This window comes from Chiloscyllium plagiosum, chromosome 11 (genome assembly GCF_004010195.1).
Source record: "Chiloscyllium plagiosum isolate BGI_BamShark_2017 chromosome 11, ASM401019v2, whole genome shotgun sequence".
In the NCBI taxonomy this organism is placed as follows: Eukaryota; Metazoa; Chordata; class Chondrichthyes; order Orectolobiformes; family Hemiscylliidae; genus Chiloscyllium; species Chiloscyllium plagiosum.
In genome coordinates this window covers 1,801,873-1,815,136 of record NC_057720.1, presented here as the reverse complement: position 1 = coordinate 1,815,136, position 13,264 = coordinate 1,801,873, and the positions used below count along the sequence as shown (strand labels likewise).

The window sequence follows — 13,264 nt, the reverse complement described above, 5'->3', positions numbered from 1 at the left end:
TCCCTCTGCTCCCCACCTACTCATGCATCTGTCCAGATGCATCTTAAATGAATCTACTGTGCCTGACTCTACTATCTCTGCTGGCAATACATTCCAAACACCCACCACCCTCTGTGTGAAGTACTTGTCGCGTATATCCCTCTTAAACTTTCCACCCCTCACCTTGAAAGCGTGACTCTCGTTATTGAATCCTCCACCCTGGGAAAAAGCTTATCTCTATCCACCCTGTCTATACCCTTCATGATTTTGTAAACCTCAATCAGGTCCCCCTCAATCTCCTTTTTTCTAATGAAAATAAACCTAACCTACTCAACCTCTCTTCATAGCTAGCACCTTCCATATCAGGCAACATCCTCGTAAACCTTCTGTGCTGTGAACTTCACCCAACAGTTCCTCCAAGATTAGTTGTGAATTTCACTGTTTGTTAATTTTCCCAGATGCACTCCAATGTCCAGCGATACACAAATTCAAACAGCAAAGGCAGCAACTGTGCAGGTTCTCTCTCTCTCTCTCTCTCTCCTGCAATGACCTCACCATGTGCTTCCTTTGTCTGTTCTTCTCCCTTTTAAAACTGCTGTTGTTTTGACATTTTCTTTCCAAAGTTCCAAAACAATGCAGCACCATATAAAACAGTAATTGCTGCTCCTGGAATTCGAGGACATCACCTCCAACACCTAAAATACTTCAAAAAAGGAGCAGCTGTTATAGCCAGAAATCTTTCCTGTCCTCCATCTTGGATTACCCAGAATCCTGAGTTACAACTCAAGTCCCCTCATAATACTTGTCCTCTCCACAAAAACACTCTGGTGTTACAGGCAGGGGGAAAGACTGGGAAAGCAGTTCCCTGTCCGTAGGCTTCACTGAAATGATCCTTTTGGCTCATTGATTTTCCTTCTCCAATTAGTCAGAGACTTTCTCAGTTGTGAACCTCTGCTCTTTGATCTTCCTTCTCCAGGTAATCTCATTTTTGCAGGAGGCACAGAGCAGCTGGGTCACAACTGAAAAAGTCTCTGACTGATTGGTTCCAGCAGCTGAGAAGGGGAATTAAATCAGCTTTCCTGCAGAATAAAAGACAACTCCTTCCCTTTCTATTCTAGTGGCTTTTAGGGCCCAAATATGCACGTGCAGAAGCTACTCAGCTTCCTGAGAGTCAATCACATAGCTGTTGGCAGGGAAAAAGCCTTTGACATCGATAACTCCCCACTCCATAGACCAATCAGCTACTTGTTCCCAGCCAAATCTCCCTTTGTGCACTCGCCTTGGCTCCATGTGATCTGCAACTAACCTCCACCACCACCCCCCGACCTTTTACTGCTTGAACAAATAGCTGTGTAAACAGCACTTATAATGAGTGCCAATTAGTTTGCTTTTGAAATGGGCACCTTTCCACACTCCTTGCTTTTAAAACAATTCCTTTCCCATTTCAGTCCATAACCAGAAAGACAGCAAATTAAAATGATACAGTCTTTTAAATTTTCCAAATAAGAAACAAGAATATGCATAAAAACAGAAATTGCTGGAGAAACCCAGCAAGTCTGACAGCATAACGAACAGGGTAACGAACCAGGCCAGTTTGAAATGGGCACCTTTCCACACTCCTTGCTTTCAAAACAATTCCTTTCCCATTTCAGTCCATAACCAGAAAGACAGCAAATTAAAATGATACAGTCTTTTAAATTTTACAAATAAGAAACAAGAATATGCATAAAAACAGAAATTGCTGGAGAAACCCAGCAAGTCTTGACAGCATATGTGAAGAGAAGCAGAGTTAATGTTTCAGGTCTGGTGACCATCAGAACCACTTAGTTATTTATAGGCTGTTATACCTTCTGCAATAACAAAGTCCAAGATTTCATACACATTGAATTTTAATCTATCCCACTTTGGCTGTCAACCCAAGTTCTTAAGGCACTTCATAAGAACATCAGAACTAGGAGCAGGAGTAGGCCATCTGGCCCCTCGAGCCTGCTCTGCCATTCAATAAGATCATGGCAATCTTTTCATGGCCTCAGCTCCACTTACTCGCCCTCTCACCATAACCCTTAATTCCTTTACTGTTTGAAAAATTATCTATCTTAACTTTAAAAATGGTTACTGAAGTAACGTCAACTACTTCACTGGGCATGGAATTCCAGAGATTCACAACCCTCTGGGTGAAGATATTCCTTCTCAATTTAGTCCAAAACCTGCTCCCGCTAATCTTGAGGCTATGCCCTCTTATCCTAGTCTCACCCACCAGTGGAAACATCCTATCTACTTCTATCCTATCTATTCCCTTCATAATCTGATATGTTTCGAAAAGATTCCCTCCAATCTTCTGAATTCCAATGAATATAATCCCAGTCTACTCAGTCTCTCCTCATAAGCCAACCCCCTCAACTCTGGAATCAATCCAGTGAACTTCCTCTGCACCCCCTCCAGTGCCAGTATCTCTGTTCTCAAGTAAGGAGACCAAAACTGCATTTCAAACAAATCCAAACTAAAATAACTTCACACAGGAGGGTATCCCGTCACCAAGTCACCATTTGTTTACACGTGGAGAGTCCTTGACACTGATCCAGCTCCCTCTGAGAGAGCCCGCGGAGTGAACAGACCTCTGACACTCCTGTTTCTGTCAGCAAGGGCTCCCTGATTGGACCAGAGTAACTGCCCCAGTCAGGGAATTCAGATTCTGTGCACTTCACCGAGCTGACTGTGTTATAATCACTGCAGAGACCAACATGGGAAACCTTCCTCCTATTTATAAACCAACAATTTATTCACGTGACGAATCATCTGCAAACACACTATCTTTCAACACTCCACCTTGACTAACAACAAATAGAAATTTCTCAGCTGGATTTTAGTTTGTCAACCTTCTTTTCTCTCTGGATGGTTTTAATTAATTCACAGGCAGCACCACTCAAACATCCTGCTTCAGTAACCCTTTTCCAAAGGATAGACTCATAAAGCTTTTGCAACATTGAAACAGGCCTTTTGGTCCATCAAGTATATGCAGTCATTAAACATCCATCTCAAAACCCTTCAATGTCTTGAGGGTTTCTGTCTCCAACATCCTATTGTGCAGTGAGTTCTAGATACCCACCATCCTTTGGATAAAAACAACTTCCCCAGATCCCCTCAGAAATCTGAACTGACCACTTGCATAAGACCATAAGGCACAGGAGCAGAAATTAGTTTGCTCTGCCATTCAATCATGGCTGATAAGTTTCTCAACCCCATTATCCTGCTTTCTTCCCCTAACCCTTGATCCCCTTGGTGCATATAAAACTATCTATCTCAGACTTGAATATACTCAATGACCTGGCCTTCACAGCCTTCTGTGACAGTGAATTCCATCGATTCCCCACTCTCTGGCTGAAGAAGTTTTTCCTTCTCTCCATTCTAAAAGATCTTCCCTTTACTCTAAGGCTGGGCCCTTGGGTCCTAGTCTCTCCAACCAATGGAAACATCTTTCCAACATCCACTCTGTCCGCCAACTAGGTTAACTCTTGTGGTTTCTTCTTGGCTGCTGACAGCTAATTGTTATTTGCCATCTCTCCGTTAAACCAAGGCCCTGGCTGCTCATGTTCTGAAAAATAAAATATGCCTTCACAATACGCTGAAGGAGAGCAGGGGCAGCTCTCCCAGTCGTTCTGATACCTCCCCCTCAACTGGCATCACTAAAGAAAACAGTTCATGCGCTCATTTGCTCACTGCCTTCTGTGGGATCTTGCTGTGCAGACATCGGCCACCACATTTCCTACTTTGGGACAGGGATGACCCCTCAATAAAATTTCAACGTCATAAAGTACTTGGGGGAGTGCTGATGTTGTGCAAATCTGCTATATAAATGCAAGTTATTTATTAACTTGTTGGAGTGAGCACCATAAATAAAGTTAGATGTCACATGACACCAGGTTATAGTCCAGCAGGTTTATTTGAAATCACAGTTTTCGGAGTGCTGCTCCTTTGTCAGCTCCTTCACCCTGATGATTGGGCTATGCTCTGAAAGCTTGTGATTTCAAATAAAACTGTTTAGACTGTAACCTGGTGTTGTGTGATTTCTGACTTAGTACACCAGCACCTCCACTTCATAGCCACCATAAATAATCCCATTGCAAACTGCAGCTCAATGACATAAACTGTATTAAGACAATCCCATTGGATCTACTCCTCATAGAATTATGAAGTGAGCTGCTCCTGAAGGCTAACACTGTCATTTACTGGAATGTGATGTAATGTAGTGTAACTGCTCCAGCCTTACCTAATGCCCTGCTTTTAACACAGAGATTAACCTGTAGTTCTGCCATCAAGCTGCAATGATTGCCTTGTTAAACTAGGACCCAGACTGGTCAACTGCAAATGACTGAGTGCAAGATGTAACGTGTTTCAAATTTATTACAGAGGAATAAGTCATGTCCTTGATGCCAGGGAGATTTGGATGAAGATATTTGAAGATTACACCAACTCTTGGTACTGGATCTTAATGTAAGTGCTGATTAAAGAGTCACCCTATAGTTATAACATTGCTCAGAATTGATAACACAATCAGTGCTGTCTCATCTAAGTTGATCTACAGTCTCTCAGTTTTCAAGACAATTTCACACCAACCTTCTATCCTGTCCTAATGTCACTCTCTGGGAATAACATACAACTCATCAGTGACATCAATTTGTCTGCCCATTCTGTGTTTACACTTGAATGACCTGACTGAGAGCTGCCTGCAATTAAACACCGGGGAGGTTTACAGCATTGTATTTATGAGATTGACACACTTTAAGAGCTGTCAGAGATTATTCAGTCCTTGTTTGGCTTTGCCACTGGAGTATTGGACATCTGAATTAATGTCTTTTGCTACGATCGAGTGACAGTGTGGGAATTGGGAGTATTAAAAATGACAGGACACATCATTCCAGCTTGGCGCAGACCACGTTGTCTTTCAGCTGAAATATTAACCCAAGGCCCCATTTATACTTTTGATGAAGGTAATATCCTTCTTCTTAACATTCTAAAGTCACACACCCGTAAGACCACGCGACACTGGAGCAGAACGAGGCCATCTAGCTCTTTGAGTCTGCTCCGCTATTCAGTGAGGTCATGGCTGATCTAATCATCTTCAACTCCACATCCCTGCCTTCTCCTCATGATCCCTCATTCCCTTACTAATTAAAAATCTCTCTATTGCAGTCTTGAATATACTTAATGACCCAGCCCTGACAAGATTCATGACCTTGGAGAGAAACATTCCTCCTCATCTCTGTCCTAAATGGGTGACCCTTACTCTGCGATAATGCCCTCTGGTCCCAGACCCTCCCACAAGAGGCAACAACCTTTTTTGTATTTACCCCGTCAGGTCCCCCCTAAGTATCTTGCGTGTTTCAATAAGGTTTCCACTTATTCTTCTCATCCTCAGCAGGTACTGTCCCAACCTACTCGACTTCTCCTCATAAGACAGTCCTTCTATACTTGGTATCAGCCTTGTGAACATTATGTGGACTCCCCCCAATATCTCTCTCTCTTTCCTGAGGTACATGGACTAGAACTGTTGACAACTCGAAGAAGAGCACGGGACATCACTGGTCTATATTTCACTGCTGTTCAGTATCACCAGCAGGCCCTGATCACATTGCTGTTTGTGGGGGCTTGCTGTATGAAAGTCCCGACATGAAGTACCACATTGGTTGGAAAGTATTCCTGGATGTCCTGAGACTGTAAAAGCTATGACAGAAATGCAATTTCTTTCTTTCTCCCCATTGTCTTGATTAATCCTTATCCCCGATCAGCATCACGAATGATACATTATCTGATCACTATCTGACTGGGAGCTTGCTGTGCACAGATTAACTTGGTCTTTGATGTTGCCATAGTAGTACATTGGCTGTATTGCATTTTGTGATGTCAGGTGATGCTAGATAAACATAAGTTTGAATCTCCTCTGCTCAATGAAAATAGTTTGGATTTTACTGAGGGACTCCTTGCTCTCATTTTGAATGTGTTTTTGTTTCCAGTGGACTGGTCATTGCTATGGTCGTCAGCCTCATCTTCATCCTCTTGCTCCGTTTCACAGCTGGGGTCTTATTCTGGTTTGTCATTTTCGCTGTGATCGCGGTGATTGGTTATGGTACGTAGTATTCTCTCTTTGTGACAGCATTGTTTCGGTGGGTATATCTGTGTGTTTATTGGCCAATGACAGTGCACTGTGTCCACCTTTCAGACTGATATATTAGATCACTACATGCAGGTGAGAGGCTGGGAATCCTGCAGTGAGTAACTCACCTCCTGACTCCCCAAAGCCTGTCCACCATCTACAAGGCAAAAGTCAGGAGTGTGATGGCATACTCCCCACTTGCCTGGATGGGGGCAGCTCCAACAACACTCAAGAAGCTCAACACAATCCAGGACATCGTAGCCCCTGCATGATTGGCACCACATCCACAAACATCCACTCCCACCACCACCGATGCTCAGTAGCAGCAGTGTGTACTATCTATAAGATGCAGAGCTGAAATTCACTAAAGATCCTCAGACAGCACCTTCCAAACCCATGATCACTTTGATAACCAATTGTTATTGCTGCCCCCCCCAACCCTTTCCACTGCCTTAAAAACTCTAATGCTGTGATTTCCCTTCGGGTTCTGATGGAAAGTATTTAATCTGGAACGTTCACTCCATAACTCACTCTAAGAGGCTGCCTGGTCCTCTGTGCTTTTCCTGCTCTTTTGTTCTCGTAAGAGAATTGAAAAGTTGGCCCATGGAGGTTCACAGAGTTGATCCTGGGAATGGGTGGGTTGGGTTATGGGGAATGATTGGACAGACTGGGCTGGTTCCCACTGGAGTTTAGGAGAGTGAGCGGTGACTCTGACTGAAGTGTATCAGATCCTGAATGGTCTGGACCAGGTGGATGTGGGAAGGCTGTTTCCTCTTGTGGATGAGCCCAGAACAGGGGGCAATGCCCTTTTAGGGCAGATAAATGCAATTCTTGTCCCTTGGAAGATTGTGCACCTTTGGACCTCTCTGCATCAGGAAGTGAGTGATTAAATATTTTTAAGATGGAGGCAGATAGATTCTTGTCAGGTTGGGGATCAAAGGTTGTTGGGGGTCGATGGGAATTTGAAAAACAAACAGATCAACCTTGATCTTCTCAAATGTCAGAACTCGCACAGGAGCCAAGTGTCAACTCCACCTTGTTCAGCCTCTGTCTGCATTAGGTCCACAAGTCAATGTCAGTCAGCACGCCCATGGGGTGATGGGAAATAGACTTTTATCCTGTACTTTTCACTGTACCAGTGTCAGTCAGCACGCCCATGGGGTGATGGGAAATAGACTTTTATCCTGTACCTTTCACTGGCTTGAGATCTCTCACAATGCTTCACAGTCAATTGAAGGACAGTTGCAGTATAGGAACCAAATTTGTGAAGACTGCATCTTTTGTTTTCTTCTTGTCCTGTTTAAAACCATGGACTGAAATGAGAAAGAACTGTTTTGAAACCAAGGGAGTTATAAGGCAGGATGTGTGCTTTGAAAGGAAGGAATTTGCTGCTCATTGTGAAGCCTGTTGTGAAGCTGGTGTTTGCAGTAACATCTGCTTGGACTCTGCTGCCCCTTCACCTTCAACCTGGTCATTGATTCCTCCACCAGTGGGCAAAGGTTTCTTCCTCTCGGCCCTGCCTAACTCCCTCATCATTTTCTCCAACTCAGTCATGTCCCCGCTCAGTCTCCTCTGCTGTAAGGGGTATAACCCCAGTCTGTCTTGTTTAATCGAGATGTTTGCAGTTATGAAAGCTTCATTTGAGTGAGTGGGAGAGACTGTTTCCTGAGGAAAGTGGCTCAGTGAGCAGTGGTCACTGATTTCAAATAACTGAGGCGAGGGAAACGAGGAGAAATTTGCCTCCACAAAGTATTATCAAGGTGACATAATGGGCCGAATGGCCCCCTTTTGAACTGAAAGATTCTATCAGGGAAAATCATTTTTCGTATTTTGTGTCCCTTGGTGTTCAGCTGGTCAACAGTAGCTTAAGTCATGATAATAATCACTTGGAGAACAGTGTTCATGTTAGCATAGATTCCATGAGTCATAAACACACACTGAGCTTTGCATTTTCACACTGACTCAGAAAGATATTGCATTTCCAATGCACTTCCTATTGCTGTTAAACATGCTCACACTGAGTCCTGTTCACCCATCACCCCCTGTGCTCCCTGACCTACATTAGCTCCCAAAGCACCGAAGTCTCAACTTCAAAACTCTCAACCTCCTAATTAAACCTCAGCCTCCCGAATCCTGTCAGTATCCTCTGGAAACTCTGCAGTTCTGTTCTCTCGTGTTTGTCTGATTGTCATCACTCCACTAGCGACGACCCAGCCCTCAGCTGCCTTAGCTCTGAACTTCCCTCCCCTAAATCTCTCCGCCCCCTCCACCTCACACTCCTCTGAATGGGGGCCTCCTAAACCCACTTCCGACCAACCTCCTGCTCACCTGTCTTTAACGTCTCCTCATGGGACTTACTATCAGATACACTTTGGTAACCGCTCCTGTGAAGAACTGAGGCATGGTCGACTTTATACAAATGTAATTGCACAGGAAGTGCCGAAAATCGAATGAGTTAACAACTTCATTTATTTGTCTCTCAGCACCAGATCAAATCTTCTGAGTTAAATTTTATTGGAGTTCAATACATTCACATTCTAACTTTCCAATAACCAGGAACTTGTCATTAACTGAATCTACCTGAGTATTTTCATTTTGTTGGCTCAATGAGGTAATTGGTTGGTTTGCAGAGTGACGCATAGAATCATAGCATCATACAACTCGGAAACAGGCTCTTCGGCCCATAATGGCCAGGTTTCCCAAACTGATCAAGTCCCATTTACAGCATTTGGCTCATATCCCTCTAAACCCTTCCTATTCAAGTGCCTGTCAAAATGCCTTTTAAATGTTGTAATTGTACCGGCCTCTATCACTTCCCCTGACAGCTCGTTCTATACGTGCACCACCCTCGGTGTGAAACTGTTGCCGTCAGGTACTATTTTCTCTGGAGCTTCGGAGGCTGAGGGGTGACCTTATAGAGGTTTATGAAATTATGAAGGGTGTGGATAGGGTAAATAGACAGGGTCTTTTCCTGGGGTAGGGAAGTCCAGAACTAGAGGGCATAGGTTTAAGGTGAGAGGGGAAAGACTTAAAAGGGACCTCAGGGGTAACTTTTCTATACAGAGAGTGGTGCATGTATGGAATGAGCTGCCAGAGGAAGTGGTGGAAGCTGGTACAATTACAGCATTTAAAAGGCATTTGGATGGGTATATGAATAGGAAGGGTTTAGAGGGATATAGGCTAAATGCTGGCAAATGGGACTAGATTAAATTAAGATATCTGGTCAGCATGGACGAATTGGGCTGATGGGTCTGTTTCCATGTTGTACATCTCTGTGACTCGATGACCTGTCATGCCACCATCAATAATACCCCCAGACCAGAAAGCATGAAAAGGCAATGGGATAACCAGGTGGGTGCAGCTCCAATAACACTCAAGAAACTTGATACCATCCAGGACAAAGCAGCCGCTTGATTGGCACCACATCCACAAACATCCACTCCCTCCACCACCGACGCTCAGTAGCAGCAGTGTGTACTATCTACAAGATGCACTGCAGAAATTCACCAAACATCCTCAGACAGCATCTTCCAAACCCACGCCCACTTCCATCTAGAAGGACAAGGGCAGCAGATACATGGGAACACCACCCCCTGCAAGTTCCCCTCCAAGCCACTCACCATCCTGACTTGGAAATATATCCCTGTTTCTTTACTGTCACTGGGTCAAAATCCTGGAATTCCCTCCCCAAGGGCGTTGTGGGTCAACCCACAGCAGGTGGACTGCAGCTCACCCCACCTTCTCAAGGGCAACTAGAGACGGGTGATAAATACTGGACCAGCTGGCAATGCCCACATCCCATGAATGAATTTTTTAAAAAGTGGAACACCCTCACCCTAACAATCTGTTATGACACTGGGTGGAATTGCGGGTCATTTGGAGTTAAATTTTTGTCAGACAATGTAATGAAGAGCAACAGAGCCAGGTGAGTTCAGGAGCAGCTACAGTCTCACTGAGTGGGGGATACAGTCGCGAGGAGCTCAGTAGCCCCCTCCTGTTCCCGTGAGGTCATACACAGGGACTTGTGATTGGAATGCACTGCCTGAGGTCGCTGGAAACAAATTCAATGAATATTTTCAGAAAGAAATGGATAAATTGATGGATTTTTTGCCTGTCTCCAGTTGCCATTTGAGAAGGTATGTATCAACACAGACACTACTTCAGTGTGTACATGAGATGAGGGTCCAGTTGCTGCAATTGGCCCGGCTCATCTTATCATTTTGGGTTCATTAAATATTGGTCAACAATTAAGAATACAATAGTCTTACATTAAAACAACTTGCATTTATGTTGTATCTTGAAGCATCTCAATGATGTTTTATCTGCAGCAGTCTGAAGGGCATTTAAAGGATCTCAGCTTGCTTTATCACGGTGATGATCAGAACAAAATTTACCTGAAAGAGTTGAAGAAGACATTAGAGCAACTGATTAAAAATTGGTTAAAGGTTTTTGGGAGGGAGGATGGAGAGGGGCAGAGAGGTCTCGGGTGGGGATTCCAGAGTTTAGGGCCCACAGGCAGCTGGAGGCCTGGCCAGCGGAGGTACAATTCAAATCCAGGACGCTTAGGAGGCTAAAACAAGAGGAACATAGAAAGACTGGGGGAGGGAACAGTGATGATGAGACCATAAAAGGATTTGAAAAGCAAGTATGTGAGTTTTACAATCAAGGCATTGTCAGACCAGGCACCACTATTACTCAGTGAGCACAATGCAGGGTGAATGCGACCTACTGCCCATTATAATACATAGTGAGCTTTCAGAGTCCCTCAGTGATTTTCCCTGTCATTAATTTAAAGCTTGGATCAAGTGGTCATTGCTAAAGAGGTTCAGGACAGGTCAGGCCTCTACACAGCCCACCTTCACCACTGGGCCCTCTGGACAAACCCTCTCTGTACTTCCATTGAATGTCACTGAGCGGTGTCTTCTTCACAAAATAAGTGGTCGACCAATCACCATAGAGTCAGCAGATGAGGAGAAGATCACTTAGTTCCGTGGATTTGAATAAATGAATTGGTTTTAATCCTCTCTTTCCCCCTGATTTAGGGATCTGGCACTGTTACTGGGAGTACAGCAGTCTGAAGGGTAAACCTGGCAGTGACATCTCAATCTCCGACATTGGTTTCCAAATGGACTTCAGGGTGTATCTGCAGCTCAGGCAGACATGGCTCGCCTTTAGTAAGTCTTCCATCATTTTCAGGATTTTACATCGTGAGATTTAACATCAGCGTGATGTCATTCCCATTTAGGAGAAAATTAGAAAGTTGAAACGGGTCTACGTAAAAAACACAAAATGGGTGTTAAACTGTGGGATGTTGGAGAGATGAGCTGTGCTATGCTGGGAGAAAACATCAGTATGTATTGGGAAATTGAGTTATAACATATCGGGTGTTTTATTATGGTAATATTGTTCAGTTACTTTCGGACCAGCTGGAAGGTTGAGTTACAATGTCTTTAGAGGACAGGCTAAGATGTATTGGAAGAGTTAGATGACAATGTGTTGGAAGTTACATTAAGACATATGGATCAGGTTGAGTTATGATGTATTGCTGGGGTTAAGCTGCAGTCCATTTCGAGGTTCTGTTTTATTGTGTTTCTTGAGCATACGGGGAATCAAGGATTAGGGGAAAGGGCAGGAAAGTGGACGTGAAGAATGTCAGACCAACCACAATCCTATTGAATGGCAGAGCGGGTTTAAGGGGCTGAATCGCCTACTCATGTTCCTATATTTTATGGTCAAAGAAGGGAGGGAAGAGATTGCTGTGCCTTTGGTGATGATCTTTGTGTGCTCAATCTCCACTGGAATAGTGCCAGATGATTGGAGGGTGGCTAATGTTATTCCCTTGTTCAAGAAAGGGAATAGGGATAATCCTGGGAATTACAGACAGTCAGTCTTACATCAGTGATGGGCAAATTATTGGAGAGGATTCTGAGATACAGGCTTTGTCTTACTTGGAAAACCATGGTTTGATTAGAGATAGTCAGCATGTCTTTGTGAGGAGCAGGTCATGCCTCACAAGCCTTATTGAGTTCTTTGATGATGTGACAAAGCACATTGATGAAGATAGAGCAGTGGATGTGGTGTATATGGATTTTGGCAAGACGTTTGACAAGAGGAACAGAGGGATTTTGGGATCCACATTCATAGATCCCTCAAAGTTACCACCCAAGTTGATAGGATTGTTAAGAATGCATTTGGTGTGTTGGTTTTTATTCGCCAGGGGATTGAGTTTAAGAGTCACGAAGTTATGCTGCAGCTCTATAGAACCCTGGTTAGACCACACTTGGAATATTGTGTTCAGTTCTGGTTGCCTCTTTATAGAAAAAATGTGGAAACTTTGGAAAGGGTACGGAGGAGATTTACCAGGATGCTGCCTGGACTGGAGGGCATGTCTTATGAAGAAAGTTTGAGGGAGCTAGGTCTTTTCTCATTGGAGCAAAGAAGAATGAGAGGTGACTTGATAGAGGTGTACAAGATGATAAGAGCCATAGATAAAGTGGATAGCCAGAGTCTTTTTCCCTGGATGGACATAGCTGTCATGAAAGGGTATAATTTTAAGATGATTGGAAAAACATTTAGGGGAGATGTCAGAGCTAAGTTCTTTACACAGAGAGTGGTGGGTGTGTGGAATGCACTGCCAGCGGTGATAGTAGAGTCAGAGACATTAGGGACATTTAAGCGACTCTCGGATAGGCACATGGATGATAGTGAAATGAAGGGTATGTAGGTTAGTCTGATCTTAGAGTAGGATAAAAGGCCAGCACAACATTGAGGGTTGAAGGGCCTGTACTGTGTTGTACTGCTCTATGTTCTTTGTTCTATATTCATTTAGAATGAACAATCCAAAGATACACCTGATATTGTGATATATTGGGAGGATTGAGTTTTGATGTGTTGAGGGATTGTATGACCAGGGTTATTTTATAAAACATTGGGAGGCTTCTGGAGATAGATTGGGAAGATTGAGTTACATTGAATTGTGAATGGTGTTGCATTTGGGTGTATTGTGGGTGTTTGGTTACACTGTGTTATGGGTATTTCGTTACAGTGTGTTGTGGGTGTTGGGTTACAGTGTATTGTGGGTGTTGGGTTACGGTGTGTTGTGGGTGTTGGGTTACCGTGTGTTGTGGATGTTGG

General features: G+C 43.8%; 1 protein-coding gene across 5 annotated transcripts in view; it reads left to right on the top strand.

Moving 5' to 3' along the window:
* Nucleotides 1–13,264, top strand: part of LOC122554098 (choline transporter-like protein 5) — a 281,888-nt gene that overhangs the window by 219,371 nt on the left and 49,253 nt on the right. For all 5 annotated transcript variants that reach the window (XM_043698569.1, XM_043698571.1, XM_043698568.1 and 2 more), the window contains 3 exons: nt 4,387–4,470; nt 5,991–6,103; nt 11,173–11,304. In XM_043698569.1, the coding sequence (XP_043554504.1) occupies nt 4,387–4,470; nt 5,991–6,103; nt 11,173–11,304 (329 nt within the window). The remainder of the gene's footprint in view (nt 1–4,386; nt 4,471–5,990; nt 6,104–11,172; nt 11,305–13,264) is intronic.